The sequence below is a fragment of the Camelina sativa genome, chromosome 13 (genome assembly GCF_030686135.1).
Source record: "Camelina sativa cultivar CO46 ecotype springtype chromosome 13, ASM3068613v1".
Classification (NCBI taxonomy): domain Eukaryota; kingdom Viridiplantae; phylum Streptophyta; class Magnoliopsida; order Brassicales; family Brassicaceae; genus Camelina; species Camelina sativa.
Window position 1 is genome coordinate 13,952,621 of NC_141892.1, and position 27,137 is coordinate 13,979,757.

Here is a 27,137-nt window from a genome sequence, read left to right on the forward strand (position 1 = left end):
TAAAAGATGACTGAATTGGTGAAGGATGTCCAAGTCAAGCTAAACAAGAGGTCTTTGAGGAAGGCAAGACCAAGGCTCAAAATTAAGAAGAAATATGGTTTTTGTGTTAAGGGTGAAGTGATCAAGAATCAACTTCTCAGTGATCAAGAGGTGCCAGGGAGGATTTCATCACCTCCTTGATGTCTAAATCAAGCCTGAAAAGGCATCAAAAGTCAAGCTTAGTTACTCTAAACAAGCTCACTAGGGAGGAAGTTCTTAAGGTATCATTGTACATATGCTTTATTTTCCTTGTAATTTTGATTTGTTTTCTTTTATGTTTGTGTTGGGCATGCTTTTCAAAGAAAGTGTAGATGGGTATGGAGAAATTTGGACTTGGGGAAGTAGGCTCGCAAGCCCACTCGACCAGCCCACGAGAGGAACTCGACCGAGCTGACAAGTAACCAAGGCCCACTCGATTCCCATTTCTCTTTAATGATCGAGTGGAGGGAGAAAAAGAAGAAAAATTTTGAAATTTCAAAATTTAGTCAAAGAGCTCGACCACTTGCAGTCGAGTGTGGGGTCGAGTGGCACCAAAAAGCAGGTCAAAGATTCCCATTTCAAATTTGAATGGTATGGACGCTCCACCCTTGTCTCCTTGTCCCCTTAGCTTCTTTAAATAGAGCTTGATTCAATCATGTATCTCTCACACTCTCTCATTGCTTAAAACAAGTTAAAATCAAGTTTCAAATCTCTCTCAAAGTTCATCTTTTTGCTCAAGCTTAGCTCTTTTAGTTTTTGGGTCACTAACCTATTAACTTTAAGCTTTGAGTCTATTCCTTTCAGTTCTATTCGAAAATGTCTTCAAAAATTACTAGGAAGTCTCAACAAGCGGCTGAAAGCTCCCTGGATCGTCGTGATGCTCGCCTTGTTTCAAGAGGAGAAGCTGGAAGAACAACTCGACCAACCACTCGAGCATGCACTCGACCGAGTGGTGGTCCGAGTAGGCGGTCGAGTGAAGCACCGAATGTCAGAAACCAGTCGGCTGAGGAGGACCCTGAGCGAACTGAGAGTGAAGAAGAGATGGATTTACCTCTTAGGGAGCACATAAGGAGACACAAGGCTAAGGGGAAGAGGCCAGCAGTTGAACAAGAGGAGGATGAAAGTGAGAGTGAAGAAGAAGATGAAGAAGAAGAGGGAGAAGATGATGGTGAAGCAGAATCTTGTGGTTTGACTAAGAGGCAGTTTTATGAAGCCTTCTTGAGGATGCAGTTCTTGGGGACTAGATATCCTCACAAGGAAACCATGGAAAAGCTAGGCATTGATGAAGATGTAGAATATCTCTTTGAGAAGTGCAGCCTAACCAAGTTTATGGGGATTTGCATGGAGGGGTATAAAGAAGAAAGTTGTGAGTTTCTAGCCACAGTCAAGATGCATTGCTATCCAAGTTACCCACCCATCCCACCTCCGTACTTCATGGATTCAGCACTCCTGCAACAGTTCTACCAGCAGCAAGGTCAACATTTTGGGACTCGCAGTCCAACTCGACCCCCCCCCCCACTCGACCGAGTACCAGTCGATTGCCATCGTCGAGTTGCCTCCATCTCCCCCTCAAATTCACCAACCAGACCTCAACTACACTTATGAGAGCATGAATGAGGATGTGGACAGCTTCTTCCAGAATCCATGAGGTACCACTATTACCTTCCTTGTAAATACCATAGCATTTGATGTTGTGTTTTGTTTTTAGTCTTGAATCCTCTAACAAATTTCTTTCACACAGAGGACTGTGTGATTTAAGTTTGGGGGAGGGTTTGAGATAGCATTTGATGGTGTGTTTTGTTTTCTTATTTCAAAATTTTAGCATCATCATGTTAGTATTTGCATAGCATCTAAGACATAGAAAACCCCTAAAAATTTGAAAAAATTTGCAAAAATCTTTATAAAAAGAGTGTTCATGTAGTTTGCATTGCATAATAGCATCTTGTTTAGCATGTTTCATGTAGGACTGTTAATTACTTGCATTAGGGATCTATGATAAGTTTTGCCTTGTTAGCTTGTTTAATTCACTAAACTAGGATCAATGCCCAAGTTAATAGTACTTTGATGCTAGTTGAGTAGTTAGAAGCATAAGATTGAACCAAGCCTTGAATTCCTGCATTGCATTTGGTCTAAATTGAAGCATGTTGTGATTTGATGCCATTTCCTATTTATATGAACCTAATATTGACTTGTAATTATCAGTTTGTGCATTGCTTTAAACTCATGGATACCATATACATATTTGGATCATCTTTCTCCTTTTTACCACTCTTGTTGATCCAAGTAGTTGATTGAATCATTAAAATCAGTTTCCAATACCCTTAACCAACCCTTCTTTCAAGCCATGTTTATTCTTGAGTGTGTAAGGCCTATTTTGGGATTGAGCTTGGTAGAAAGTGTTAGGTTTGAACTGACAAGAATATTGTCTTGTGTAGTTCTAGTTTGCAATTTTCAAACTAGATAGGACTAGGTGCTTTAATTGTTGGATTTGGGACTTGGCTGTTGTGAAAAGAAAAGAAGAGAAAAAAAAAAGAAGAGAAAGAAAGAAAGAAAAGGTTAAAGTCTTTAGGAGGGACTGTGTTTAAGTAAAGTTATAGTGAAAGAATGGAAAGTATAAGATTTGTGAAAAAATGGTTCTAGTCAAAGAAAAGAAAGAAAGAAAAGAGGAGTATAGCAAAATGCTTTTATGTCTTAAGAAATAAGAAGAAAAAGGAACCATAGCAATAAGAAAAAAAGCCCCATTCCACTAGTTGATTCAAATAAGAAACCTCTCCTAAGGCTTGAAAACAAAAGAGAAAAGGGTATTTGAAAAGAGAAGAAGATAAAGGGTAGAACTAGGATCATTTGGGTTTAGAATGATAGGATCAAACACTTGGGTTACTTTTGGGTAGACAAGGTTTTGTTCTTGTATGTGTCTAAGTGTTCTTACCTTTAGCATTCTTCTAAAGCTCAATCCATTTTTTATGAGAGAACATTGATATTGATAAGCTCCACTCTAAACAGAGACCATCATTGTCTCTAAACCTTTATTTCCAAGCCAAATGAGTTTAAAGCATTGCATAAGATTGATCCATGTTCTTGATTAAATGAATGTTAAAGGAAATGGTTGATTTGAATGCATGTCGACATCTAAGGCTCAAATCAGTAAAGGTTGTGATAGGTTCGTCTAAACTCTTTAAGTACAGCTCATTCAACTTGCATCATAGTACTAGTAACTTGGACATTGATTCTAGCTAGTTTATTTGCAAGATTTAGGAGCTGAGATCCCACTTTCAACCCTCACCTACCTTCTTATGTCTTGTTTATTTGCTTGAGGGCAAGCAAAGACTAAGTTTGGGGGTGTTGATGTTCATATATTTTACTCTGTTTTCCCTTAATATATTCACATCTTTTTCATCCTTTGCTATCCTTTTTGACCATTATTGCATAGTTTTAGGATTGTTCTTGCACTAGAGTGTAGTTGCATTGCATTTGCATCTTTTCTTGCATAAACAAGTGATTTTGGAGCCTAAGGAGCATGGAAGCAATGCTGAGGAGAAGTGAAGCAATCATGAGGAGAAAGCAAATGAGTTAAGGCTGAAGAACCAAGGTCCGGAGTCCCACTCGACTGCCCACTCGACCAGACACTCGACCGTGTGCTGAGAGAGACTCGACCGAGTGGAAGGAGCACAAGAAAACCCAACTCGACCGGTCACTCGACCGAGCACCGTGTCGAGTTGGCCGAGCCGCCTGGCTATTTTGTCTTTTAGCATTTTTAGGGCTTCCCCTCCTTTTTCCTATTTAAGGACCTTGTACCCTGCAGCCACAAGAGGGCAGCTTTTTAGATATTCTCAAACCTAGTATTTTACCCTTTTTGGGAATTTATGCTTTTTGCACTTTTATTTTCTTAGATCTTTTACCTCTTTTGAAGGAGAAAACACAAGATTCTTCATACTTGTTTGTTTCATAACTTTCAAAGTATCAAGAATTCGAGTTTGGTTCCTTCTCCAATATTGTAGAACTCTGTTTTATCTTTCTAATTATGCAAGTTTCGTGTTTTTTTGGGTTTATGACTTTGCTGTTCATCATGTGTGATTGTGAGTAGTTTCCTTAGCTCTTAGGGATGGTTTAGGCTGGATGGATGTTGTGGTTATTTGATTTGGTCAAGCTTGATTGTTGTAGATCTCTTCTAGGCTAGATGTTCTTAATGATGATCCTATAACTGAGAGGGTAGGGTTTGATCTCAAGCTTCTTAGCATCACACCAATGTCTAAGGTGCATAGATAAGGCTAGATCTAGAGATTATCATTAGGCTTGCTAAGAGATTAGAAGTCTTGTTTGATTCTTGACATATTGCTTAATGCTTGCTTGTATAGATTTTTTACTTTGTGAGAACAAGTCTAGAAATATATTAGCTTGATTGTTTTTGCCATGAGAGTGGATTAACATGTTCTTAGAGATTATTGTCTAGAGATTAGCTCATGTTGAATGAGGTTTGTTGATCAAGTTAGATAACCACAATGTAAGTTCAGCCCATGAATCCATCCCTAAGACCTTCCTTGTCTATTGATTTCCTAGTCTAAATCCTGTTGTTTGATCGTTGTTTGATTTACTTTTGTCTTGCTCTGTTTTGTTTGCATTGCTCTGTTTTACGTTTTTGTCCAGCTTGACCCTGCACTCGATCTACACTCAATCGAGTGCTTGCTCGAGTTCATTCCCAGAACTCTTGTTTATGATTTTTGCATGTCCTGTCTCGTTTCTTATTTCATTTTAGTTGCATTTCTGTTGCATTCATTTAGTTTCTTGTTCATTACTTTCCTTGCATTAGTTCATTACCTGCATTACTATAGTTTGATCTCTGTTCTAGTTTCATTATTACCATAATCATTCTGTTCCATTACATTTAGTATCTTATCCATTCAGCTTTTACATTCTGCATTTTACATTCTGCAATAGGTTGTTAGTGACAAACACCCTCTATAATTGGCTTAACTTAGACAAGTATTGCACACCTTGATTGCTTGCATTCACTCATTTAGGATTGATACCTCTTATACTACAATTGCATAAGGGGAATTGAAACACCCTGCCTTCACCATTGTTCATCATCATCATCACATCATTCATTCACATTCCATTTCACACACACACAAGGAAGGAACTCGTTTCATCCTCCACTCTGTATCTCCGATCGTGAAGGAGTCGATGTACTCTGTTCACCTTGAGCTGCAAAACCGACAACTTCGTTCCTCTGTTCATGAACACGAACTAAAGCCAAACGTTGTTCTTCTCTAATAACACGAGAATAAATTTCACCAAGGGAAGGCAATGGATCCATTGCAATGAGGGTCGTGCTAAGACCGCCAAACCGTGAGTCGTCAAGACCCAATATGAACTGATGGATCTCTTACTCGTCTCTCTCTTTTGCAGGTTCGAGAGTAGCACCACACGTACACAGTCCACACTTACAAACTGTCAAAGGTTTGTAAGTCTGAAGTTCTTCCCAAAGGTGACACAGCTTCCCATAGTAATCAATGACCGGCTATCCAGCTTGACGACAAGCCGCTATCTGAGCCTTGATTTGATGAACTCGCACCTTGTTCCCCACGGAGAATCCTTGCTTCAAATCTAACCACAAGTCACGTGCATTAGATATGAATGTAACCGTGGACTTAACCTTTGGTTCGATCGACGTACGTATCCAACCAACAATCATGGAGTTGACAGTCTGCCAATTCTCAAAATTCGGATCATCAATAGGAGGTTTCGAGATTGTTCCATTGATAAACCCTGTTTTGCGTTTGGCTTGCAGAGCATTGGAAATCTTTGTAGCCCATTCGTTGTAGTTTTCACCATTCAGTAACACCGACGAGATCATGGAACCTGGATTGTCGGAGCTAGACAAGAGGTAGGGAGACACCACCGGCGACTCCGGATGTTGACCAACAGCCTTCTTTGTTGCAGAAGAAACATCTTCTAAGGTAGACATGGTTTCTTGTCACGCAAGAAACATACTTGAAAAAAAAAGAAATCGAAATTATCGATTAAGAGAAGGATTTTAGAAAAATATATGAGAACTTGGCTCTGATACCATGTAGAATTAGATATCAAACTGACTTGCTTTATTGAATAACCTTGAGTTAATATTTATACAGACCAGACTCATTATAAGATAGACTCTAAGTCTTAAGATAGCTAGACATAAACCTTATCACAATAGGACTTTAAACACAATAGGACAATAACACAATGATTCGACGTTATCCTCAATATTCTCCATGCGATATTAAGAATTCTATAAAGTTGTCTATACGAAACAATTATTGAACGAGAGAGACGCACGTTACCGGTGTGAGTTGGTTAAATGAATAACGAACAAACAAATGGAATCGAGATTAATGGCCCATTTTTGTTGACCATTTTACATGTAAACGCATCAAATCGTCTTTCTTTAACATTTAAAAAGTAAGTCATATAATATTTAGCTGTTACACGTCAGAGAGTCGGTTTTGAGACCTCTTAATCTCGTTTCGTGGAAATTTACAAGAAGTTTTGTTAAACAAATAAAAAGAGCATGGTTCGTTTTTGTGCATTAAGTTCACGTGTACGGCTACCACTCTTACCCGAATCTTCCCTCTTGCATCGATCCTTTCCTTTCTCTCAAAATATAGTAACACATATTGGACTTAAAAAGAAAGCACGAATATAATCAAGTGCAATTCTTGTCTAAACGATGGTCTTTTCAAATGTTGTAGTGGTTCTACAAAAATTATTTGTGGTTCTATCTATCTAGTGTAGACGTTTTGAAGACTAAAGTGGAATAATCAACCCAATTTTATAAAAAAAATAACATAATATTGTAATCGTGTAAAGATAGTAAAATATCTTGGATCTAAAAAGAAAGTACGAATATGATCAAGTGCAACATTTTTCCAAATAGTCTTTTCAAATGCGGTAGATGATCTACAGAAATTATTGTGGTTCTATCTATTGTAGACGTTTTGAATAATGAAAACTATTTTAATTTCTATAATATGGACAATTACGACACACTACCCCTGTTTTAAAAATCGCTAGGCGCTAGTCGGACGATCGAGGTGGGCCTAGCGCCTAGCGAGAAACTCGGAGATTAAACGGGGATTAATTGGGGATTAATCGAAGACTAGTTTTAGGATTATTTTATTAAATTAACAATAAAATAAAAATATACTCTCTCTGTCTCACAAAGATTGATGTTTTGGGATATTTTTTTGTCCCACAAAGATTGATGTTTTGTAAACTTCAAAAAGTAATCATTGAAAATATTTAAATTTTTTTGAATTGTTATTGGTTTATATTTTCTCTCTCTACCAAAAAATAATTATAAATTAATTTATAAATAAAAACTAAAATTTTTCTTAATATGTGTGAAAATGTCAAAACATCAATCTTTGTGAGACAGAGGGAGTATTGTACTAAATATATGTATATTTTTGTTTATGTTAAAAAGAAAATATCAAATAAAATATAAAACTATAGTATTGTCTTTAAAATTATGGTAAACACATAAAACATCATTTTAAAAGAAAATTTTCTGATTTTTGTTAAAAGTTATATATTAGTTATTGTAAAACATCATAATCTATTAATTTAAATGCCTAAATAACAAAAATATTTATGTTTGATTTTTATTTGGTTCTAAAAAAGTTGGTATACACAAAATTAAGCGGAAAATAATCGGACTAGACATGCATAATTGGATAATAAATGCTAGGCGGGGATTAGTCATTAATCGAGGCAGAGAGGGTGGGCCTAGCGATTTTGCGGGACGTAATCGGTGCTAGGCGGGAATTTTTAAAACAGGGCACACTACAAATTTAGTTGGCACAGTTACAATATTTTTTTAAGAAAGTTGACTATTTTACATTTAACATATATTTTAAGGATATGTTTTAATGTTTAGAATTTATGATTTAGTTTTAAATATTTAATTTGAAACAGGATGCTATTTGATTATGTGCTAAATTTGGAAACAAAATTTATTTTTGTGCTATTTGTGAAATATTGAAACTTTTAGTTAAATATCTAACAAATAACCCAAGGAAAAATTATATATTGTTGTAATTTAATATAGCTTTTGCACAACAATAATTATCAAAGTCATAGTTTAAATCTCAATTATGAAAGAGTTGTATCATTTTCTGTCATATCACAGGTTCGAAGTCCTTACATATTTTAGCACATGACAAAATTTCAGTTTAAGAGTTAAGATAATTGAAAGAATCCAATGAAATAAATCGATTAACATTCTAACATATTTTATTCCACTCTTTCGGCAAAAGACTTCATAAAGAATTAAAGATAGTGTAATTTATAATCCAAAAGAACTTTACATCAATAGTGAGGGAGTAATAAGGAGGGAGTAATAAGGGCTCTAAACATGAATTGTGTTCTTACTTTCATTCAACCTACTTTACTTCATAACCGCTTGAAGCAGAAGCCCTTGTGCTCTTTAAGCTTTCTCTGGTGCATATCCTAAAGTCATTGTATAACTTGTTGCATCACCATCTATTTAGATCTTTCTCTATATGGTATTCTAACGTTAAGTGTGATTCCAAATGTAAGTTCAAATATTAATTGACTCCATATGAGAAGCTCGGTTGTTCAACAAAACAATGAAACTAAATCTACGAAAAGCAGTCAAAATGAACATAACTCAGATTGCAAGGCTCATGTTATGAGCTGGTCTGCTTTTCTAAGAGAGGAACCAAAGAAGATGGGAAGTTTTAAAATAAATGTATTCAAACAAAATCTTAACCGCACATGTTCTCTAACGCTTAAAACATGATCCAGCGAGTGTGACAATAAGAAGCGCAAAATCGCGATGTAATTAGAAGATGTCTAAAAGAGCAAACATGGCCATAAAGAAGGAATAATGCAGAACAAAACCAATATGCTGCAGTTGTCGTCCTCTTCAACTTCCTTACTTCTTCTTGGGGTCACCAGCCTTGGTCTACACATACATTGAAACAATGAAAAGACTGTTAAGAAAAACAAGACATGAAACAAACAATTGCAGATACAAATATCTCTGGTCAGTGTTGGTCTCTCACCTTCTTAACACCACGGATTTTCTTCGCCCTGTTCTTCCTCTCCTTCATCTGTTTCCTTGACCTCTCAATCTTGGTGTCAAGTCCGTTCTGTCAATCACAAATGAATCATTTTAATACGAGTTTGCAAGTCATCCTTAGTACCCTCTATATACAAAGAACTCCATAGTTTCCTAGCAAAGCAGGTAAAAACAAAGCATCAAGAGAGAATGCTACACTAAAAACAAAAAGAAGTAAAGAGCATATTACCCTGATCAGTCTGTACTTGGGCTCAAATTTCTTGGCGTTGTCAACAGAATCATAGATCAAACCGTATCCAGAAGATTTACCACCTCCAAAGTGAGTTCTGAATTTGAAACAGAAGATAGCATTCGGGTCCTTAACCTCGTACATCCTTGCCAACTTCTCCTTCAACTCAGCCTTCAAAATGTAAACATAACATTTAGAACCTTCTCATACTCTTAACAACTACGCACAAATGTAACAGACACAACACAATAGAAGTAAAGAACATACCTTTGAAACATTGGCTCTTCCAGGATGAAGAACATCAATGACCTACAAAGAATTGGTACACAAATCTGTTTATTTATACTCCAAAAAAAAAAAAAAAACTAAATCAATCATACACCATTTACCAAAAATCTGAAATGTAACATCGAAATGGATCATACAATAGAAATGAATCCTATGAATCTGTACCAATCTACGAGCATCTCTATCTTAATTATAACGGCGAAGACGCTATAGCACTGTGAGCATGAAATGAAACATAGAGAACGGAGAGAGATTGGAAAAGGAACTCACGAATTGCTTCCTGGCGAGAAGCCTGTTGGTCATGAAGTTTCTGGTTCTGATAGTGACAGCTTTCTCCGCCATAGCTGCTGTGATTTTAACTCCGAGATCAGTCTCTGAGCTCCGGTTTGCGAAAAAAATCAACGAGTTTATCTCCTTCGCAGCGGCTTTAGAAGAAAACAGCAGCCAAAACCCTAGATTGTTTATATATAGCTCCTCGCTTTTAGATTATTAGGGTTTGTTTGTTTTTTTTCTTTTCTTTTAGTCGTTGATGGGCCAAATTTAATTGGGCTTTATAAAATTCATGTCGAATTAAATTAGTTTGTTTCGCGTTTGATGTACAGTATTACGACAAAACAGCAATCGAAAAAGTGGAAGGAGTTGAGATTTTTTTTTTTTTTTTTTTTCCACAAAAAATAGAATTTTATTTCACTTTAAGAAGCATCAATACAAATGAATTGTCGAAGCCATTCCGGTAAAAAAATAGAATCAGAATAAGTATTATCTCGAAAACCATATTTTGCTAAATTGTGAGCAGCAGTATTACATTTTCTTTTTAAAAACATGATGCAAGTTTTGATATCCAAAATTGGATATCATTAAGAAAATTTGTTAATGATCTGTTAACTTGTACATCATTTAAAATTTTAATGAGATTCTCGCAATCTCCTTCAAATATAATATTTGTGTAACCTCTGGTCCATGAATGATGTAATCCAACAAGAAGTGCTTTAGTCTCAGCTTCCAGGGGGGAGAATCAGTATGTCCTAGATCAGTAGAGCCCCAACAGAGAGGTAAACCAAAGTTGTTGCGAATTATCCATCCACCTATAGCTTGCGAATTATTCCTATCAAAAGCTGCATCAAAATTACATTTAACCATCGAGCTTGGTGGCGCTGTCCATTGATGTACCTGGTGAGAAGATTTTTGGGTGTTTAGTCGATTCTCTTTTACATCAATCCATTCTTTTGTTTCTGCTTGAGCCTGTTAAACCATTTTTGTTGCACTTTCCCTGTAATTGTTGAAAACTGTGTTGTTTCTGGCCTTCCAAATCCTCCATAATAACCATAGTGGCAGTAGGGCAGTCTGACGAGGGATATCTTGCCGTGTTGAAAACTCAATTATGTTTAAGAGGTTTTCCTCTGTATCATCAGACAAGCAATTGACATTGAGAGCCGGAGTGTTAGAAAGACGTCAGGCCGAACTAGCAAAAGGGCATGTAAACAGAGCATGGTTTATGGTTTCATCTTGTTGTCTGCATCTGGAACATGTTGAATCTATATTCATGCCTCTAGATCGAAGTCTTGAGGTTGTAGGTAGAGCTACGAAGATAGTACGCCAGATAAAATGTTTGATTTTTGGCATTAGATTTAATCTCCATAGTTTATTTTTGAGTTCGACTGAGCCATGTGGAATGGAATGAGGAAGAAGATCAGAGGGATCATGTGTGAGCAGCCAATAGCCTGATCTTACTGTATAGTCACCAGAAAAAGTATAGTTCCAAATCAATCGATCAGGGCTATCCTTCTTTGATAAATAAGTGTTTTTGAGGAAGTCACGATCTTCTGGTACAATCAAAGATTCTAGTTTACTTGTGTTCCACGATCGGTTGTACTCTTGATTATTAATCAATTCATGTATCAAGAAAGATCCTTTTGGTTGAATGGTGTTAATTGGGCCGGGCGGATGAGTGTTTACTATGTTATCTATTCCTGCACAAATCAGTTTTCCATCACCAACAATGAACCGTGTCCCTTTTTTTATGAGATCTATCCCCGTTAGAAGAGATGACCAACCATAGGATTGCGATCATTTTGGAGTTACATCTAATAAGGATCCATCTGGGTAATATCTAGCCTTCATCACTCGAGCAAAAAGGGAATCCGGAAATTGAATAAGGTGCCATGCCTGTTTTGCTAACAAGGCATCATTAAATTTTTCCAAGTCCCGGAAACCAAGACCTCCTTCTCACTTTGATATTTGTACTTTCTTCCAAGATATCCATGGTATCTTGCGATGATGAGAACTCCTTTCCCACCAAAAATTCATTAACAAATATTCAAGTTCAGATGTGACTCCTTTTGGCAATTTGAAACAGGACATAGCGTAAACCGGCATGGAGACAGCTACAGATTTCAACATCATTTGTTTGCCAGCAGGGGAGAGTTTCTTAGAAGTCCAATGTGAGGTTCTTTTTTTGACTCGGTCGATTATATATTCGAACATTTCATTCTTTTTCGCCCAAATTGCTCAGGTAAACCAAGATATTTGCCTCCTCCTCCCTGGTTTGGGATTTGTAGAATTGTCTTTAGTCTTTCTTGAGTCGAACCAAACACATTTGAACCAAAGGTGATCATTGATTTATCAGTGTTGATTTTTTAGCCTGGATAGTGTTCATAAACATCAAAAACATCTCGTAGAGCTTGGCAATTCTTTCTATTGGCTTGACAGAAAAAGAGAGAGTCGTCTGCGAACTGTAAATGAGTAATACGGGGAACGCCGTTGCCAATCTTCACACCCTTGATGTCTCCATCCTTGGCATATGATGTATAAGGTGGCTTAAGATGTCTGAGCAGAGAATAAAAAGATATGGAGAAAGGGGGTCTCCTTGACGGATTCCCCTTTCTGGTTGAATGAATCCCTGAGGTGAGCCATTTATTAGGACAGAATAGGTTGTAGATCGAACTGCAGACATGATCCAACTAATTCATCGATCACAGAAACCAAAGAGTTAGAGAGTAGTTTCCAGGAAGTTCCATTCGACTTTGTCGTATGCCTTGCTAACATCAGTTTTCACGACCATGTAGGTTTGGGACACACGTTTTCGAGATTTTAGAGCATGCATGACTTCATGTGCTATCATTACATTATCTTGAATTATTCTACCCGGAATAAAAGCAGCTTGTGAATCAGATACGATACTATCAAGATGTGGTTTGAGGCGTTTAGAGATAATCTTGTATAAAACATTGCAGAGAGCAATCGGTCTATAGTCCGATAGATATTCGGGATTATCTATCTTCGGAATCATACATATGTTAGTATGATTAATGCCCCTTGTCATGGTGGAAGTCTTGAAAAAGTCTTGTACTTCACTAACCACATCTTGTCCAACGATGGACCAACATCGTTTGTAGAAGCGTGCAGTAAGACCGTCTGGTCCTGGAGCTCGGTCGTCACCAATCAAGCAGACAGCCTCATAGATCTCTTGTTCAGAAAAGTCTCTAGTTAGAGCAGAATTTATATCATTTGTGACTGTTGCTTCAAAATCTGTGAAATCTTTTGGAGTTATCGAATGTCCACTACTGGAAAACATTTTGGTGAAAAATTCTTGTGCATGATAACCAATTTTCTTATCGCTGTGAATAAGATTTCCTTGTTCAGTATAGATAGAATTTATTCTGTTCTTAGAGGATCTAGTCTTTGCACAGGCATGAAAGAAACTAGTGTTTTGGTCTCCTTCTTCAATAAATTGATTTCTGCTTTTTTGTTTCCAGTGTTGTTCCTCATCAGAGTAGGCTTTAGTGAGAGCACTTTGAATTTCCGCTACTTTTTGTCTCTCTATTTGCAAGTTGCTTTCCATTGCAGAGTTCAGTTGCGAATGTAGTGCCTTGATCCTTGTTTCTGCATTAAGCTGCGACTTATGTTTCAAAACAGCCATACTCCTTCGACAGTTGGCTATCTGTGAGGTAGTTGTTGTTGGTGAAGAAGAATTCTTCCTTTACAATCCCACCCGAACAGTTTCAAAAAAAGTTGGAAGCTCACATAACCGTTTATCAAAGAAGAAACATATGTTACGCTTTTCTTGCCTCCCATTTAGTTGCAGAGATAATGGTCTATGGTCTGAACCACAGAAGTCCATGAATTCAACAAAAGCATTTGGGAAAGTTCCAGCATCAATGCTATTTATCATGCACCGGTCTAAACAACTTCGAACTATGTGTGTATAACGTTCTCCAACCCATGTAAATTTGTCTCCTCTTGAGTTAATATCATCCAAGTCACATTGTGAAATCATGTGTCTAAAATTTCAAAAGGACCATTCATCTCTCTTAGGACGACCTCTTTTTTCTTCATTGGATATGATTTTGTTAAAATCCCCAATGAGGATCCAAGATTCTATACGATGAGAAGATAAATGTTCAAGGTGGTCCCATAAGATATAACGTTCACTTTGTCTTGGATGACCATAAACACAAGATAAGTAGAATTGTTTTTATAGGTTGCAAGAACGTCAATGAGTCTCTCATCCTTTGAAATCAAGGATAAGGACACATTTTTGTTCCACATAAGAGCTAAGCCACCACTCCTTCCAAGGGGGGGCTAAGTTATAATGTTAGAAAATCCTAAATCATCCTTTAGTTTACAAACCACATCACATTTATTTAGAGTTTCAATAAGAAATAAAACATCACACTTAGTTAATGTACATAGTCGCTTTATAGTAGCAGATGTCAGCGGCGAACAGAGGCCCTGACAGTTCCAGGACACCATCTTCATGGAGGCTGTGGGGGCACCGGGCCCCTGCGCCTCCGGTAAATCCATTTGAGGCAGAACAAGAGCCAACAGAGCTGTCCCTCTTTGCCTGTTTCCGGAGATGGCTCAGTACCGCCATTTCCTCTGTAGCATCAACGTTATTAAAGGCCGTTTCAAATCTGACTCGCTTGCGTTTAAGAAAGATGAAGTCTGGAGTAGCATTTTCAGTGTTTTCCTCAAGAAGGTCCTCTTGTGCTTGGGAGATGGCCGATTCTCTCACATACTTTGCATGGAGGTAACGCAACCGCTCTGCAGTTAACTTTGTGTCTTCAAAAACACTAGGCACAACAGAGGAGACAATGGTGGTAAGAGCCTTTTCATAACAGAGTTCCTGAGGGCCTAGCATTTGGAGACCTGGGATAGTCACAGGAGGGTGCATTGGAGTAGTTGCGTCAGTTCCATCCATGTTGTTATCTCTGTCTTGGTGATCATCACCATCACTCTCATCATCAGATACATTGTGATCCCCATCATCGAAGTTCATAGGACAATCCTTGACATCATGTTTCAGCGATCCACACTTGTTACAAAAATTTCGAAGTCTCTCAAATCGAAACTTGACAATTGTATTCTCTCCCGGCATAAACTGAACATTCTTTTGGAAACGGAGAGGGTTGTCTACGTTCCAGTCTATCCTAACCCTTACAGAACCAATTTGGCTAACATTTTCATCATAATCTACTTCGGTTACATAGCCTAGACTATTTCCAACCCTTCTAGCCATGACATTAGTTAAGTAAAGAATTGGAATACCTTGGATTTGGATCCAAAAGGGTATGATCTTCAAGTCTTCTTCAGCAATGTTCGGGTACCAACGATGGGTCGTCACCATCCAGTCATTGAAAGACCATGGACCGCGACGGAGAACCAAGTTCATCGTTTCCTCAGACTGGAATCGGAATTGGACCCTTCCTCCATCGATTATTCTTCCCACACACTCCTCCGCGAATCCCCAAACCCTTAGCATCTGGTGGATTGGCGCCCTCAAATTCTGTTTACGGAGATTGACTGGAGTGACCACCAGTGAAAAACGGTTTATCGCAGCCGCTCTTGAAACGAAATCCGGTGGGAGAGTAATCGGGGCATCATCAATGCCCAGATCAAGATCTTGGACTGATTTTCTTAGAAAATCGCTCATTGTTTGGAAGGTATTGGATGAATGGTAACGGGAGAGTGAATGTGAAGGGAAAAACTGAGAGAAAGAAGGAATTTATACTGATGGATCCATGGCGGTTTTAAGAAACAGTTATAACCCGCAGAAAGAGGAGAAAGTAAACTGTCAGATTTATCCAACAAAAATAAACCGCCAACTGTAAAGAAACAAGGATGATAGTTTTGTCGGTGGAAAACACACTCCAAAACGGAGAAAAACACCGGCGATGTCGGACAGTTACCCAGTGGCAAGAATCGCCACACAAGTAACAAGTTTTCACTATGAAAGAAGTTGAAGAAGTTAAAAAAAATTATTCAACTAATTTAATTCAAAAAGTTGAAAAAAATAAATTAATTATACAGTAAAAATGTCTAACTTATTCAGCCACATTTTTGAAGAGTAATGAATTGAATAATATTCAATCCAATTTTGTTCAATTTAATATTTTCAACTTCTTCAGTTTTAATCAAATATTTGTAGTAAGCTAACAACAACCCAAAGTGCCGGATAAATCAATTCAACTAAAAATATTATTAGTATAATTATTTATCTATCTATCAAAAGTATTATAAATGGTTGCACAAAATTCTACATATTAATGGTTATATTAAATTGAATAAAATAAAATTGATTATCATTCAACCTATTCATCTTCATAAATATAGATGAATAAGTTGAACATTTTTCTCTCTTAATTTGGTCTTTTTCAACTTTTAAGATTAAATAGGTTGAATAATTTTTTCAACTTTTTCAACTCAAATGATGAAAATTGGTTAAATATTTTTTTCAATGTCTTGAACTTGTTCAATTGTGCAACTATTTGCACCCTAAGATCCTTTTTGTGTCAAACAAAATATTTTTTTGTTTTATTCAAATTTACGTTTATTTCGTAAGAATACATTTTACCCTTCTTGGTTGACAAAAAAAAAAAAAAAAAAAACCCTTCAAAAATTTGATTTTTTTAGTGTGGTGGAGAAAATGTTGATATTCTATTACCATTTGTAGTCATGTCTTTTGTTTTTTTGAAAATCAAATTCATATACTTTATATTTTATCTAGTACTCACAAAAAATTTGCATGTTTCTTATAGAACCATAACAACATATATTATTTTATTTGATAATTTAATTAGTTAATTTAATTATATGTTAGTAACAATCGGATTTAAAACTCATTTTTTTTGGAAATAATCTAATTTAATGATATAATATTTTTATTATGCTATTTAAATTTGCCTAATCAAAAGACACTCAGTGAGCATCCAAACGAGATGATTCCTGGCCTAACACCCAAAGTGTTCCGAGTGTATAATGTTTTCATGGCTTTGGATAGAATTGTGACAGTTGACACAAGAAACTAGAGAGGATGAAAATGAGAAATTGATCTTCTATCATCAAGCAAACAAGGATGTGTCCATTATCTACAACCATGTGCTTATTGTTTTGAAATCTGACAGGACACAAATCAAAGGGAAGAAGATGCATCATATCACGTCGAAGAGGCATTTATGGTGATCTTTATATTGAAATAAGTGGTGCATTGTAGCCCCCAATTTAATAGTCCTTAATGGATGTTACGAAATCATTTAACAGTGTTAGATTCTAACCTTACTTGTTTAAATAAAAACATATACTGCATTTTTAGATAAATTTACATAAAATATAATTTCACAATTTGTTCATAAATATTTTACATGTATTCCACCGATTAAATCTTCATCTTAGTTACATCCTCGTACAGTTACGTTCTACTATCTGTTTTACCACAAAATTGTGTTTTTACATCAATACATACATTATTGTTAGAGTATGCTCTTTATCGCCACCTATAAAATGATTCTATGAAAACTTTAAGTCAATTATATGTCTTTTTACTTTCACTTGGCATAATTTTTTTAACCACAAAAATTGTTAACTTAAAAAAATATTTGGAATCAAAAATATATTATATAGTAATAATTGACATATTTCTATGAAAAGCTAAAATAAAAATATATGCGATTACAATGAGTCTGTCACCAATCTTTAAAAGTTGAGAAATTCAAAAAAAAATTGACATAATTAAAAAAATAGATAAACTATAAGCACACTCATATATGACTTTTTGATAATTCAAATATATAAACGAAAACTTAATGAACCAATTTAAAAATACTACAACAAACTTAAATTTAAAATATTAGTGAAAAAGAATTAAATATTAATCTTACATAATTCTAACTCAAACATGAAATTGAAATAAACAATAGAAAAAATTTAGTTAACTATGACACATGTTTAAACTATTAGTACATAATGAAAACTTTTAATAAGAAATATGTGATGATTTAAATTAAGATTCTTCCCATTTTGGGGTTTAGGGTTTTCCCATTTTGTAGCTTTCATTATATAATAAGAATGGGTTGCTCTCATTTTGTAATTAAAAATAATAATCTTAATAACTTTATTATTTGGATTCTCAAAGCAGTTCACATCATCCATATATATAATTTAAGTAACATTATGGATGATGATAGCTGTTTTGGGAATGATCACTTCAATGATATGATGATGTGTTTGGTTTGAAGAGTGATTTCTGTCTCGACACCACCAATAAGATGATCAAACTTCAAAAAGTTCAATGACGATAAATTGGAATGGCTTGACTCGAGTCAGATTATTGTTTGAGTGGCACTTGGAAGCGGATTGGGAAAATGTATGGGCCTAGATCCAAAACTTATTAGTTATTAAAAAAAAAAAAAACCTTAAGATATTCTAACAATTTAACAATCTATTTAATATAATATTGTTTCATCCGTGAAATATTGTATAGAATCAGATTCTGTCTCAATTTATTATAGCTCTTTTGCCTCTTTAATTGTTAGCTTTTCTTGTTGTTCAAGGATTAAAATACTGCTGTAAATATTGGTTCTCTAAGAATTATTGTAAATTTGTTTTCAGTGTTAACTTAACTGTAAATTCTTTTTATACAATATGGAGAGAAATGTATTAAATGCGCCAATATAAATTAAAGTGAAATAGTTCTTTTAATACATCTTGGGACTAAACCTTCCTCTCTCTCGTTCAACATCTCCTTCTAGATTTTTCATCTGCTAATCTTTGAGCCTTCCACAGTTTCATCGGATAGCTCATCACAGACTATATGGATCTTCCACAGTTAGCGTATCACGTTACTTGCCTCTCAAGAAAAATCCTCTTCTTCGTCTGAGTGGTTTACTTTTATCTCAAACGTGATTTCCTCAAAACGTCCATGCTTCTCTTGGCACCCTTTTCTGCCACACGGCATCTCGTTGAAATCCATGATTGAACCCACGGAGGAACGGTTGGAGTCGCAGCTGCAGAAGATGCTCCAATTGGGAACAAGAGAAGCAATCTCTCCATCGATCATATTTGCTATCTTTATGACATCACGGTCGTCCATCTCCAACTCTTCAACCATCTCTCTTGCAACGCTTATTGCTGTGTCGGCCTCAATGTCAAACGGGAAGTATATATTTCTGACACGCCCTGCAACAATGACCATAATGTAAGGAAAATAGTGGGACATTTGCAATCTTGTTTAGTCTAGAACTGAAAATATTATGTCTTTCTTCTGACATAGGAACTGTAAAGATTAGAATGTTATAGAGTGTTACAAAACCTTCCTTGTCGACGGTTCTGAGTCGCAGGAATAGTCCATCACCATTGTCTCTTATCTTCCCTTTAATGCTTATGTCAACATTACCAAAGCTTTTATCATCTTCCTCATCTTCTTCAGTATCATCAATATGAAACTCTATTAATGCGTGTGACTCCACAGACTCATCTCCATTGTAATCCCATTGGTTTTCATTATCGTTGCTGTAGGAACCGTTTGAGTAGTGAGGATGATCAAAAGAGTTGATGTTGGCTCGATCATTGAAGTAATTGTCAGCTATATGATAAGAATGTCTAACTTCTTCTATCTGACCCTTTTCGCTCTCTACGGATCTCATATCCAATTCACTTTCATCAATACAGAGAAATTGGTCGTCGAGTAGTTCACGAGCAGAGAGCCTAAGGGACACTGTGGCCAAACACTTCTCTATAAAGCCTTTAACCTCTGGATCCTTCACCTTGTCTAATCCGGCTGGTTTCTTGCCCTGAGAAAGATAATTTAACAAACTTATAATGACTCAGTATAAGAGTTTATAATCCCGGTAACATCGTATAGAATACAGATATACTAACCGATATAACTCTTTTGTAAATCTGAGCAGGGTGAGAACACTCGCTATACGGGTAGTCAAATGTTACCATTTCCAGAACACACATCCCGAACGAGTATATGTCAACTAATTGGTTGTATTCTTCTTTATAAACTTCAGGAGCCATGAACTCTGGTGTCCCTAAAGAAAAGATTGCAAAATACTTTCAGCAATCATAATCCAATATATGGACTTAATTAGCAAAACAAAAGCACTGAACAGATTGCATACCAACACAATGAGCAGCGTGAGAGTGTTGTAAACAAGCAGCAAGACCAAGATCGCCAATCTTGACTTCTCCTTGGTTCCCATTAATGAAAATGTTGTCACACTTGAGATCTCTATGAATCACAGGAGGGTCATGTGTATGAAGATAGTTTAATCCTCTTAAGATTTGTCTACACCAATTCTTCACCGCTCTTATGTTCACTCTCTTGTGTTTTAGCCTATATCTACATTAGCATATTTAATGTTAACATGCATATGATTTAATAATCATGTGAATATAACTTAGGATATAAGATAGAGAGAGAAGCTTACTGTCTCAAGGTGCCAGAAGTGAACATTTCAGTGACAAAGTTGATGTTCCGATTATCGGTATCGACCCAAGAAGCGTAGAACTTCATAATACTTTTGTGTTTCAATGTTTTGAGGAGATGGATCTCACAGTAAAGCCTCTCCAGTTCTTGAGGACTCTGCAAGAAATCGTAGAGCTTTACTTGGTTCCATGCTACTTCTATACCTTCATACTCATCAAATCCTCTGTAACTGCAAATCCAAATCAAGGAACCAAAAACAATAGTTTTGTCTATTTCAGAATCACTAAACTCAGTCTTCGATTACTCATCGTGATTACCAATTGTATTTATTAGTCTACCAAGTGGGGAGAAAAGAAAAGGTTCCTTCGAACTGATAAAACTTTTTAAAACTGAATCATCAATCGACCACTATTAAAAGTTAAAAAAAACAAAAACAAACAAAAAAACCAAATATGCAAAGAAGAATCTCTAAATTTTCATAGATTAGGAAATGGAAAATAATCAAGCTTTATTGAGAAAAAAAAACTGAGAACAAAAATAAGAACATGGTAAGCATATAACACCAAAGTTCCAGAGAAGGTTTGATCACAGAAAGAAAAAAAAAAAAAAGTAGGAAACCTAAAGGGAGAATCTGGATTCTTACACTGTCTTTGAAGAACCTTTACCCAGAACTTCATTGTACTGCAACAACAAGAACACACACACACACAACACAAATTCAAGAAAGCAAAAAGATATTAAAAACAAAAAAAAACATTAGTTGAGAGAAAGAAGAAATTTACTCTTCCATATCTTCCAGTAGGATCAACTTCAACATACTGTGAGTAATCTGATTCAAGATCACTGAGATTGTTCATCATACACCCCAAGAAAGATCAAAAAGAGCAAAGACAAAAGATGGAAAATATAAAGAAAACCCGATAAATCCCAAAAAAGATGAAAAGAGTAAGATATGGTAATATATTTAAATATCTAAAGGTATCTCCTTTTTAATTTTCTATGTTTTGGTTACTTATTATAAGGCTTTTTTTTTTATCGTAATTATCTTTACACCTCTCACCTCTGACATAATAAGTTAAAAAAATCACATTAAACTCAGTGTAAATGAGGATCGATCGGAGTCAAAAAACTAGATTCTTTTTTCTTTTCGTATTTTCTCTGTTTTTTTTTTTTTTTTTTTTTGTGTGTGTTTGTTGCTTATATAATTTTGTTTCGTTGTTCATACATTAAAAGTTTAAAACATGACTATCTCATGAAAGATGTAAATAAAGGCCGGTGCAAGACGAAATGAATTAAAAGTTTAAAACATGACTATCTCATGAAAGATGTAAATAAAGGCCGGTGCAAGACGAAATGAACATGGTCCAGAACGAGTAAACAAATGTTTGATTTTATTTTATTTTTATTTTTGGTAGAAGAAAGAAGACAAATGTCTCTCCTAAATTCATTATAATAAACTGAAAACTATAAACGAACATAACTCTGTCCCATTAGCATTCTCCCACATAACCAAATGGATTATATCTGGATATGAATCAAAAGCATGAAAACCTAACTGCTAAGAGAATGGATAGTTCGACAATCCATCTCCTAAATAATTAGTCTCCATATATATGTGAGAATTTCAGATTAACCAATTATTTGAGAAAGAGTAATGACATAAACGTATCAGAAAAGCCAACGGATGACCATTGCTACTCTGTGTTTTTAGAAACTCCACAACAAATTCCGAATCTTCTTTAACTCCACCGTCCTAAATCCTTAAACCCAAACAATAAAAAAAGTCATAATACTCTCCTCCACAATTCCACCAAAAGAATTGAGCAAATACCGATATTAAGTGCAAACCCTTCCAACCAACGACCATCTCTATCCCAAATAACTCCCCAGCCGTGGCCAGCTCCATGTTTCCCCACGATTCTCCATCCGTAGAGAGTTTAACTCATCCCTCTGTTGGATTTCTCCAAGTAATCATCTTCTCAATCCTCACCCCCGCTTGAAAACTCCCGCTCACCAAACTATGAGTTCTCAAAACCTCTGCAGCCATGTCTTTTAGGAAACGAACTCTATCCCAGCATTTGCCTTGTTCCCCGAACACATTGGCACACCGCCATTTTGAGTCCCACTATACCGCAATATTGAAGACCGTCGGCCATCCTCTCTGACCCAAATCTAGAGCCAACCCAAGATTTTTAAACAACCATTCCAAAAAATATAGTGGTAAAAAACTCTGCCTCTTCTGTGGAAGCACTTATTATAATGTCTCAAAACACAAGACCTTGTAGTGCCAACAAGCCCATTATAATGTCTTTTAGCCCATGTGTTGGCATTACAAGACCTTGTATTTTGAGACACTCTAATAGCACTAACTGCTTCCAAACCGTTATAGGAACTCCAATGTGGACGACAAAAGCGACGGTATAATATTTTAGTTTTAGTGTTTTGTTAAATATAGTATAACTAGATTTTAACCCGTGGTACACCGTGGGGCATTTTTTTAAAAAATAATAACATTTTAATTCTTTTGTTTTTTATATTTAGTTTGTTTTGTTTAATTAATAATAATTTTGTTTGGATTGTCAATTATTAGAACAATAATAGGGGAAATAAATACATAAATCTGTAATTTATAAGCTATTGTCGGATTAAGTCACAATTTTATCAATGATTTAATTGTTTTACAAAGTTAAATTACCCTGATTTAATATGTCTAATATTCTTATATTAGTGGTATTGACCAAATAATTAAATGAAGATTTAACTCGTGTTTCAAAACCGAATTAATAATATTTTATATTTATACTAATGTTAATTCAAATCGTCATGTTAATAACATGTCCCGCTATATAACAACAAACCGTCATATTAGTGGTTTAACCCGTATTTCAAAACCGTCATATTAGTGGTTTTGGTTGTGTGTTGTGTTTCGTTTGTGAAGTTGATATTTATAAATGGAAAATGCTTGATGAGCAAGGAGTTTACGATCCGTAGCAATAAAAGAGAGATTTTAGTGTTTTCTTATTTGAGTTGATAACATTATCGCAGAATAATATTCAGTTTCTTAACACGGTATATAATATATTAAATATTTTTCTTGATGCTAAAGTTAAATATACCCGATTATTGAGTTTCTAAAAGTTGGGTTCTAGTTTTTATGAACTTTATTAACGTTATAATAATTATTGCGATTGTAATCATTTGTTACTCAAACTCGGTTGTGTCATTTAAATTTAAGAGATCATACAGTCTCTAAAGATCTATTAAAATATGTTTGGAGATTTTTATGGGATTAAAAATTTAATGCGTAGAGTTATGTTTGGAAACATCAGAAAGTACAGTAGAACCTCTATAAATTAATAAGACTGGGACCATGAAATTTTATTAATTTATAGAGGTTTTAATTTATCGATAAATTAATAATTATTAATTTATCGATAAATTAATAAAATATTAATTTATGAAGAGGATTTTTTATCAGAAATTCAGAGTTTAGAAGAAATTGTTGCTACTATTTTTCAAGGTGATGATGAAATTGAAGAAGATATGACGATACCTTTAGAACCAGTTACACATAAGGAAGCAATTATCGCGTCAAGAACTCTCTACAATTTTTGGATGCGATTTGTGAAGACAACACCAGAAGTTTTTGATGCAGTTAGAAAGATTAGAGATGCTCTCCAACAAGAATGCAAATTCAAGAACAAACAAACAACAATATATTCATATTTCACTAAATATTCTTAGATATGTATATATATATATATACTAGTTTATTTGATTATTAATTTATGATATTGATTGGACCATATTTTTACATGGAATTTTAAAAAAAGTTATTAATTTATTATTTTATCAAATAATGTCCAAAATTACACTAGTCCCAACTTGGGACCAGAGAAATTTATTAATTTATAGAGGTTATTATTTTACCGAGTATTAATTTATAGAGGTTCTACTGTATAGATGGTGTCAAGCTTATTATGGCAATAAGTGTAAATAAATTTGTTTGATTAATATAGTTCCATTAAATGAGTTTCGAGGAATTGTTATTTTAGGAAAATAGTTAGGGTTTAATGTTGTAAATAAAATAAATTAAATAACCAAAAATTCAAGGGCATAACACAAAATGTACTTCAAAAATAATAATATAGATGTTAGAAATAAATTTTTTTCGCGATTTTAAGAATAATTTAGTTATTACTATTTTGACAAAATTGTAAGGATTAACTATGCAAATATGGATAATTTTAAGAGTAAAGCCCAAAATATAATTCAAAAATGTATATATAGATTCAGTTGTGTCATTTAAAATGAAGATATCCTATAGTCTCTACAGATCTATTAAAATAGATTTTGAAAATTTTATGGGATTAAAAATTGAATGCGTAGAGTTGTTTTTGGAACAAACGACATGTATAGATTTTGTCAAGCTTTGTATGGCAATAAACTTATCAAATAAGGTCAATTTTATTAGTTCCATTAAATGAATTGCCAGGAATTGTTATTTTAGAAAAATAGTTAGGGGTTAATGTTGTAAATAAAACAAATTAAATAACCAAAACTTCAAGGGCATAACACAAAATGTACTTCAAAAATAATAATATAGATACTGTCCACACAACACTAAAAAAAGTAATCATTATATTTTTGTTTTGATTAAAAACATATATATATTGTTGTTCGACTACTAAAAGATAAATATATCATCAGTATTTTTTTTAACTATCTTATTATATTTAATAAACTGTAGATTATTTAACTATAATTAATATAATATGAAATAATAATATAGACAAAGTTTCTAAATAATTATCAAATTAATTAAGATAAAAAATTTATATTAAAGTTCAATAAAATAATGAAAACAGAAAATTACAAATTAATGGCAAAAAGCATTAAAACTAAATGAAGTAAGATAATTATAAAAGACATAAAATAATTTTAAATATAATATCCACCAAGGACGATGATGCTCAATTTCAACATAGTAATATCAAGTAGTTTGTCAATCTAAAATAACCAGTGAAGAAGTTCACAAGTTGTGTAATATCAACACTGGTTCTATTGTTTTATCCCAATTAGCTCTCAATCTCACTCTGAACCTCTGCTGCTTTAGATAAGATTAAGTTATTTGCTCATATTAATCAATTTATGTCTTAAAATATTATTCAAATGATATCTAGGAACTATGGAGGCGCGGCTTTAAAGATATGAGAATTTTTTCTTGCAAAATCAAATAAGCTAATGATGATACATATACACCTCTTGCTTTACATATTCTACATATAAGTACATCATGCTTGAGTTTTTTTCTCGCATAGACTACCTTAAGTTTGATTGTTATTCTACTCCGATTATTCACAATGGAGCAAATTTATTCCATCAATGTGAGCAAACATACTATATTAAAACTTCAAAAGTTCAGTGGAAGTAATAATCGTTGACTACATTATGTAATAGGAAAAAATTCACGCAATGTGTGGATAAAATGAATGTAATAAAATATATTGTACAATATTCTATAACAAATATATACTAAAATATATTTAATTATTTTAAAATATATTCAATAATAATTAGTAAAAATATTGTGACTAAGATATATTAAATTTTAAACTAAAAATTTATTAGGTTTTATGAATTATTATCTTAAACTAATTTATATATTAAAATTTTATCAAATTGATCAAAAGTAACAATATACAATAATGATATACGATATAAAACTTGTGTTTTATTTAAGTTTATGAAAATCAGTGGCAACATTTCTTTAACTGTTAGATTTCAAATTTGAAATTATATATATATATATATATATATTGATGATAGTATGTGTGCAAATTGTGAAACTTTTAATAGGTTCAGTTCGAAGTTATCAAATTGAGAATGTTTTGATTAATTATTGAGATTAACATATATATAAATGAGTTTTTTTAAAAAAACATAAAATAATGTGAAATTACATATTTATTACATCTTATTCTCACTCTCACCAAAATTTACTATTTTACGTGAAGACCATTTGGAAAAAAATTAGCTTAAAAATTAGGTATTGATGGGTGTGCATTACACCAAAACATATAATTTATAACTAAGTTAGTTAATTTCTCACATGTATGCTTTTACATCTTAGTTATTCTTATAGATTCATTCTACGATTACAAAAGATCTATTTAGATTTCTCGTATGAACTATTGAGGAGAATTCCAAGAAATATTTCATTCGGGAGGTTTATAGACTCCAAAACTAAGGTTTTTGGAAAAAAATAGAGTAAAGAGTTATTTTGATGAACTATATTTTCTGTTTAATTTACTGGTTTTGTAAATCAAAATTTCGCTTCCCTTGTTGGTGATGTCTGTGGAAAGCGTAAAACCGTTAGTTTACCAAAAAAACAAAAGTTAAGTTGATGTTTTTATGAAAAAAATTACTTTCCTACAAAACAATATTTGAAATCTATAGTAAATTATATTCATTTATGATACATGTATTTGCTTAAATTTATATTTATAAAGGGGTATAATGCAATCAAAAATTAAATGATATTCAATCTAGGCCTGGGCATAAAAACCGTACCCGAATACCCAACCCGGAACCCGACCCGAAAAACCGGGTTTGGGTTGGGTACGGGTTTGTCTATAAAACCTTATTGGGTTCTATTTTCTAATACCCGTGGGTTCGGGTTAGGGTCGGATAATACCCGGTACCCGTTTGGGTACCTATTAAAACCGAACATATAAACATATAAACATATTTATCATTAATATAATGCAATTACCCCAAAATTATGATTATAATTTTGAATA

General features: G+C 34.2%; 3 protein-coding genes across 3 annotated transcripts; all 3 read right to left on the bottom strand.

The window, feature by feature from the left end:
• Nucleotides 1-8,758: 8,758 nt before the first annotated feature.
• LOC104736804 (small ribosomal subunit protein eS24y) lies at nt 8,759-10,107 on the bottom strand. Its single transcript, XM_010456863.3, has 5 exons — nt 9,894-10,107; nt 9,603-9,644; nt 9,336-9,506; nt 9,090-9,176; nt 8,759-8,989 (listed from the first exon to the last, which is right to left on the bottom strand). The coding sequence occupies exons 1-5, from the start codon at nt 9,963-9,965 to the stop codon at nt 8,960-8,962; spliced, it is 402 nt and encodes a 133-aa protein (XP_010455165.1). The 5' UTR covers nt 9,966-10,107; the 3' UTR covers nt 8,759-8,959.
• A 4,191-nt stretch (nt 10,108-14,298) lies between these two features.
• On the bottom strand, nt 14,299-15,555 carry LOC147929534 (uncharacterized). The gene has a single exon (XM_087480651.1). The coding sequence runs from the start codon at nt 15,553-15,555 to the stop codon at nt 14,299-14,301; it is 1,257 nt and encodes a 418-aa protein (XP_087336777.1).
• A 2,936-nt stretch (nt 15,556-18,491) lies between these two features.
• LOC147929535 (putative serine/threonine-protein kinase WNK9) lies at nt 18,492-21,493 on the bottom strand. Its single transcript, XM_087480106.1, has 7 exons — nt 21,117-21,493; nt 20,978-21,015; nt 20,336-20,563; nt 20,027-20,247; nt 19,779-19,936; nt 19,210-19,690; nt 18,492-19,076 (listed from the first exon to the last, which is right to left on the bottom strand). Exons 1-7 carry the CDS (start codon nt 21,192-21,194, stop codon nt 18,751-18,753), a joined length of 1,530 nt encoding a protein of 509 aa, XP_087336232.1. The 5' UTR covers nt 21,195-21,493; the 3' UTR covers nt 18,492-18,750.
• Between the last annotated feature and the right edge of the window lie 5,644 nt (nt 21,494-27,137).